Below are 6,123 nucleotides of genomic sequence, written 5' to 3' on the forward strand. Positions count from 1 at the left end.
ACATCAACATTTTTAAAGTTGTCCTTAATATAAATTCACATTTGGTCGATACTTACCATAGGTGAAGGATACTACTGGACATATGGGAATCATTGGTTTTGTATATTCTACCCACTCTCTGCAGCGCTACACCAACCTATATATATTACATGTCGCACCCGGAAATGGCGTCATGACGCATGCGCAGAACGGTAAAACGTTAGCGTTGGGTGCGGTCCTACAGTGAGCAGAAACACACACATACATTCAGTCTGCAGTAACATGTCTGAATAGCGTTGGGACAGGGCCGTGAGTCCCGCTGTGCGGTGTCTTTTAACAACAGTCCGTAAATGTGTGCATACTGAGGACAGCAGCTGCTCCCATTCTGGTCTCATATGAGACTGTAGCTGCTCAGCAGACCCCACTCGCGCTTTTTTACATTTCACTGAGCGGCAGATGTTTTCAGTCGATGAACGTCTGGACTGGCATTTATAATCGTACTTTTCTAATCTTACTGATCACTCATATTCACACCACACATCCATAAAGCACGCACTGTCAAATATTACTCGTTTCAACATACAAACCTGATGTAGAGGACTGACTTAGAATTTTACGTAAAGTCAACAAATGGGTTCTGGGGACATTTTGTTTATCTTAAGTAATTCTTTAAGCCTTCCAACATCTATGTCAGCACTCCTGTAAGATTGATCTCAGATCTTACATTTAAATTTGTACATTAATTTAAATTTATTTTCAGTCATTTATGCTTCAGGTTTTATTTTAAAAAATTAAAATAAAACAGATTTAAGTATTCATTTCATGCATAAAGTTTGTTACATGGACATGACAGTTAGACATGAACATGGTCCATCTTACTCATGTGAGAAACATCACAATCCATCACAGTTCACATAATACTGCTTGTAAATAAATAAACGTGAACTTGGCTTTGAGCGTGGTTTGGGTGAAGAGTCATTAGGTGATCAGTTTGTGCAAGTTTGATTAAAATGTGACTGATACTCTAGGTGAAGTAGTGATTTTTTGTGAACTGTGGACATCTGGACAACAGAACCTTTACCATGGCAGGAGCTTAGTCTTTCAACAGGATGAGCTAAAACTGCTGCATTAAAATTCACAGCATGGACATCAGTGTGTGAATATAAAGTATAAAAGACCTCAAACTCTGGTATTTGTCATGGTCAGAGTATTCTCTGAATGTTCCAAGAACCAGTAAACACAAAATATAAAAAGTTTGAATTGTCCCTCATCTTCCAAGGTGAAGTTAACATTCCCTCTTGACATCTGATTTCCCTGCAGCCCTGACCGTTTCCTTTTGGCTGGTTAAACCTTTAAAATTGTGCATTGATATCAGTGTAGCAATGTAAGGAACATACAGGAAGGACTAAGTAGATACAATTTTCCTATGAAAAACATTGGGCCGCACTCAGTATGTGTATAGAAACATTCTTATCTAGTGCAAAAAAAAAAAAAACAAGTGCACACACAAAAATACAGAAAACCTGTACAAATGTAGTTCTTACCACTGTGTGTTTGTTAGTGAATCTGAATCATCCAGATACTGCCATGCCTCTACTTCTCTTTGCAAATAAACAAGTTTACCTCAAGGTGAAGTGAAGAAAGTGAAACTCTTAATACTAATAGTAATCATCAATAGTAACTATAATCAGTCTTAGTACCATTATTATTATTATTGCTGTTGTTGTTTCAGTTTCAATTTTCTTTCTATAGCACATTTAAAAGACTCAGGTACATCAAAGTGCTTCACAGACGAGCTGCATTTGCAGGGTTACAGCAGTGAAGGAGCAGGAAAATACAGTTATAAGACTGTGACGTGACAACAAACGTGGTTGTAGTTACCATTTGATCATTAATTACATTTCCAAAATACCATGTGCCAAATGATTCTTAGAATTACAATAAAGGCAAGGCAAGGCAAGGCAAGTTTATTTGTATAGCACAATTCAACAACAAGGTGATTCAAAGTGCTTTACAGAGACATTAGAAACAAGAACAAATAAAAACCATGATTTAAAATTGATTAAAACAAGCAAATAAACTAACTAACTAATTAACAAACAAACAAACAAAACAGTATATAAAATCAAAACAGATAAAATCAGAACAGTAGATAAAATCAGTAGTTAAATGTAAGTTTTGAAAATAAAAATAAAAAAAAAGTTCTGAAAATGGCCTTAAGGCTCTTGTGTTTCCTGGGTGGCACACGTCTGCAACATTACTGATGGTGACCTTTGTTACTTTGGTCCCAGCTCTCTGCAGGTCATTCACCAGGTCCCCCCGTGTGGTTCTGGGATCTTTGCTCACCGTTCTCATGATCATTTTGACCCCACGGGATGAGATCTTGCGTGGAGCCCCAGATCGAGGGAGATTATCAGTGGTCTTGTATGTCTTCCATTTTCTGATGATTGCTCCCACAGTTGATTTTTTCACACCAAGCTGCTTGCCTATTGTAGATTCACTCTTCCCAGTCTGGTGCAGGTCTACAATACTTTTCCTGGTGTCCTTCGAAAGCTCTTTGGTCTTGGCCATGGCGGAGTTTGGAGTCTGACTGTTTGAGGCTGTGGACAGGTGTCTTTTATACAGATGATGAGTTCAAACAGGTGCCATTCATACAGGTAACGAGTGGGGGACAGAAAAGCTTCTTACAGAAGACGTTACAGGTCTGTGAGAGCCAGAGATTTTCCTTGTTTGAGGTGACCAAATACTTATTTTCCACCCTAATTTACGGATAAATTCTTTACAAATCCTACCATGTGGATTCATGGATTTTTTTTTCACATTCTGTCTCTCACAGTTGAAGTGTACCTCTGGTGCAAATTACTGACCTCTGTCATCATTTTAAGTGGGGGAACTTGCACAATCGGTGGCTGACTAAATACTTTTTTGCCCCACTGTATATGTCTTGCTTGAGGGGCTCATCCAAGTAAAACAAATGAGCCTCAAGATCCTCCAGGATGTTAGAATTCTCTAAGCGTGCCCCAACCCCAAACGCGCAGCTCACTGGAAACAGGAAGTAGTAGGAGAGGCTGCCAGCCCAGTCAGGTCCCAATTTGTATCTGGCCTCATTCCCTCTTCCACCAATGGTCAGCCTCCACCTGGAAACTTACATAACAGACATCACAGAGTACAAACAATGCCCCCGCATGGTGTGGCGAGTAACAGCACCACACGGCAACAATGACCTGGGTCATAACACCTGCTTATGTCCTTGTCTAGTCTCGTGGTTTTTTTGTATTACTTTCGCTGGAACACTCTCTCACAGTCTGTTTCCAAAACCTAAAGAGAATTATGGATTTGATCAACTGGTCTCTGAATGCTATTGACACCCTTTAACGAGAAGTCTGGGCTCGGGAGAACCCGGGTGCCCTGGAAGGACTTTCCCTGCCAGATACACGATGGACGGGTGGCAGAAATGGAGGATCGTGTGCCTGGCGGGACTGTCGATCGAGGACGCTGAAGATATCTACCTATTCGGAACCATGATAACAGGGTTCTTGCTGATCGGAGCTGGCTTGGCCCTGGCTTATCGGAGAATTAAGACAGCGGAACTGGCTGTTCAAACCCCCCCCCAAGGCTGCCCGCTGGGATTGGAACGATGGGACGAGGCGCTACTTCCCAGAACGGGCTCACTGAGTGCAGCATGGTTAAGACCTTGGAGATGCATACGGCTGCCGTAAATACTCAGAATAACACCTCTGAACATATATTGGGATACATCAAGAAGAGGCCTCCTCAAAATAACACCCTTGAGCGAAAGTTGGATTGCAGCGCAGAACAGCTCACTGCAGTTGTGAGTTCTCAGAATCGGCTGTTTGGGCAAAAGAATGAAAACACCAGCAAGTTTGATACCATCATCGGGAAGCTTGCGGTTCTCCAACGGGAGATTGAGAGACCAGTGTCGGAGTGTTAAAGAACAGCTTTGAAATTCTCATGAGTTGTCGCAAAAGAAAAATCACCATCACTTATGCGGCTACCCCTTTGGCGCCAGCTGCAAGGCCGGAGCTGAACAACAACACCCTGATAACGACTGTGTTTAGTCTGTTCTTCCCATTCCCTACAAGGCCACCTGGGTTGGCTGGAAGACTGTTTACTTAGCCTGGCAGGGCAAAGGACACTGTCTCAGCTGAACTATGGACACGCACACACATACATATACTGATACTGATAAGCACTCACTGACACATCACCCTCCCTACCCCGGATCCAACGCCACCTCCAACGCTTACCTCCCCTCTGATGTGGACATCGGGTCAGCTGGAGGCGCAGTCGAAGATTGCAGCGGTCCCAGATCAGATGTACACACTGGAACTCTTTCCCATGTTGCTGTCTGTGTTTATTGTGCTGTGATGTGTTGATATCTGTGCATTCCTGTATTATCCTTCTGTGTTACACATTTCGATGCTTTTTTCCTCGCTACCTAGCCTGACCTGTCTCCCCAATGTGATGTTTGTGTATTGTATGTACGGTCGGCAAGGTCTGTCATCTCGGTTGTGGGCAAAAGACCTGCAACTGACAAATAAAGGCTATCTCATCTCATCATCTCATCATCATGTTTGTGGTTGTTACAGTAAAAAAATAAAACTTTCTACTCAGATTTTATGTTTTTTGTCTGATTTTAGATCAATTGTGTTAATACAGTATGTCAAAATGAAAACATAACTGTAAATTCAGACACGTGAGGCTGTGCTGAAAAGAATGATACCAAACAAGGCAAAGTAAATATTTTTTAAGGGTGAAATATGGAGGAAAAATCAAAAGTGGTTAAAAATGGCCAATTATACCCTGGACCCCAGAGGGTTAAACATTTTTTTAAAGTAACACAATAGTTACTTTTCAAGTAATTAATTACTTTTAGAATCTTGTAACTCAGTTACTAACTCAATTACTTTTTTGAAGAAGTAACTAGTAACTATAATTAATTACTTTTTCAAAGTACCTTCCCAACACTGGCCATCAGTCACAATTCCAGCTCTCGTAGCTCTCTGTCCTTACACTTATAACTGATTTTACTTACCTTGAGCAAACTCGAATGAAGACAATTGTAAAATGTTTGTGAAACTCAAGCATGTCTTTACCGCAGTTCTCTATGATGCACCTCGAAATCAGTCATGGGAACATGATGATGCAGGTAGTTTAGAGCACTGCTGTGTGCAAACAACCTTTATTGTCAAGTTGATTTAAGTTGCTGATTTAGCTGGAAATTAACTTTCAAGTTAGCATCTTTTCTGTAGTTGAGACATTTTAAACAAATATCATTTCATGCTATAACAACAACTTCAGTAATCTACTGTCATACTGACATGGAATAACGGGTGAAAATAACAAACATCTAGAACTACATTTTACAGGCATATTCCTACTTCTCTTTAGTTTGGAGGATGGGACGTCCATATTTTCCTAAAATAATTTCAAATTTTTCCATGCTGCCTCAGTTCTTTTTAAACAAGCTTTAACATAGACAGCAGTGTTTCAGGATCATGTTTACATATGGCTTCTCACAGACCTCTCTGCTGAATCTTCTGATGATAAGATGTACCATTTTGACAACCGTTATTCTGCCACCCACTTCGGATGTTATCAGTCCATTCAAGTAGTCCACAATTTGTAGTTGCAGTATTTTGTAGAGTGGTGAAACTCTGCCTCTCTACCTCGTCTACATCCTATGTTATATTCTGCTTTTAATGCAGTGCTGCCTGAGGCCTCAAAGAAAGGTGAATGTGGCATAGAAAACATGGCGCAAAAGACACAGCGCTCAGTCGGTGCACATATGTGTGAAAAGGAGCAATATGCACCATGGGATTAGTCTCCTGCCCAGTGATATTTGGCAAGCAGGCTGGAATAATTCTGAGCCAACCCAATCTCAAAGAAAATCTATCAAATGTTAAACTGTAATAAACTCTTAGCTTTGTCCAAACTAAGTGGAAAATTGAAACAAATATTCTGGGGTTTTTTGCTCTATTGTCCACTTGGCCATTTCTCTCTCATGTCTCCTACCTCTATCTGATTTGCTACTCAGTCCAAGTAAAGTAACTATTGTGGGTAACATCAGAATAGATGCTGAAAATGACAGCCTCAACATTGTACCTATTTTATTATTAGACT

The 6,123-nt window shown here is 40.7% G+C and overlaps 1 protein-coding gene across 1 annotated transcript in view; it reads right to left on the reverse strand.

Moving 5' to 3' along the window:
* zfr (zinc finger RNA binding protein) overlaps nt 1-143 on the reverse strand; it is a 43,224-nt gene extending 43,081 nt beyond the window's left edge. Inside the window, exon 1 of the mRNA XM_085367009.1 lies at nt 57-143. Coding sequence (XP_085223135.1) covers nt 57-93 — 37 coding nt within the window. The 5' untranslated portion in view covers nt 94-143. The remainder of the gene's footprint in view (nt 1-56) is intronic.
* Nucleotides 144-6,123: the final 5,980 nt, after the last annotated feature.

Source organism: Diplotaxodon limnothrissa, linkage group LG12, assembly GCF_057381915.1.
Source record: "Diplotaxodon limnothrissa isolate DT_005_m linkage group LG12, D_limnothrissa_male_GT1.1, whole genome shotgun sequence".
In the NCBI taxonomy this organism is placed as follows: Eukaryota; Metazoa; Chordata; class Actinopteri; order Cichliformes; family Cichlidae; genus Diplotaxodon; species Diplotaxodon limnothrissa.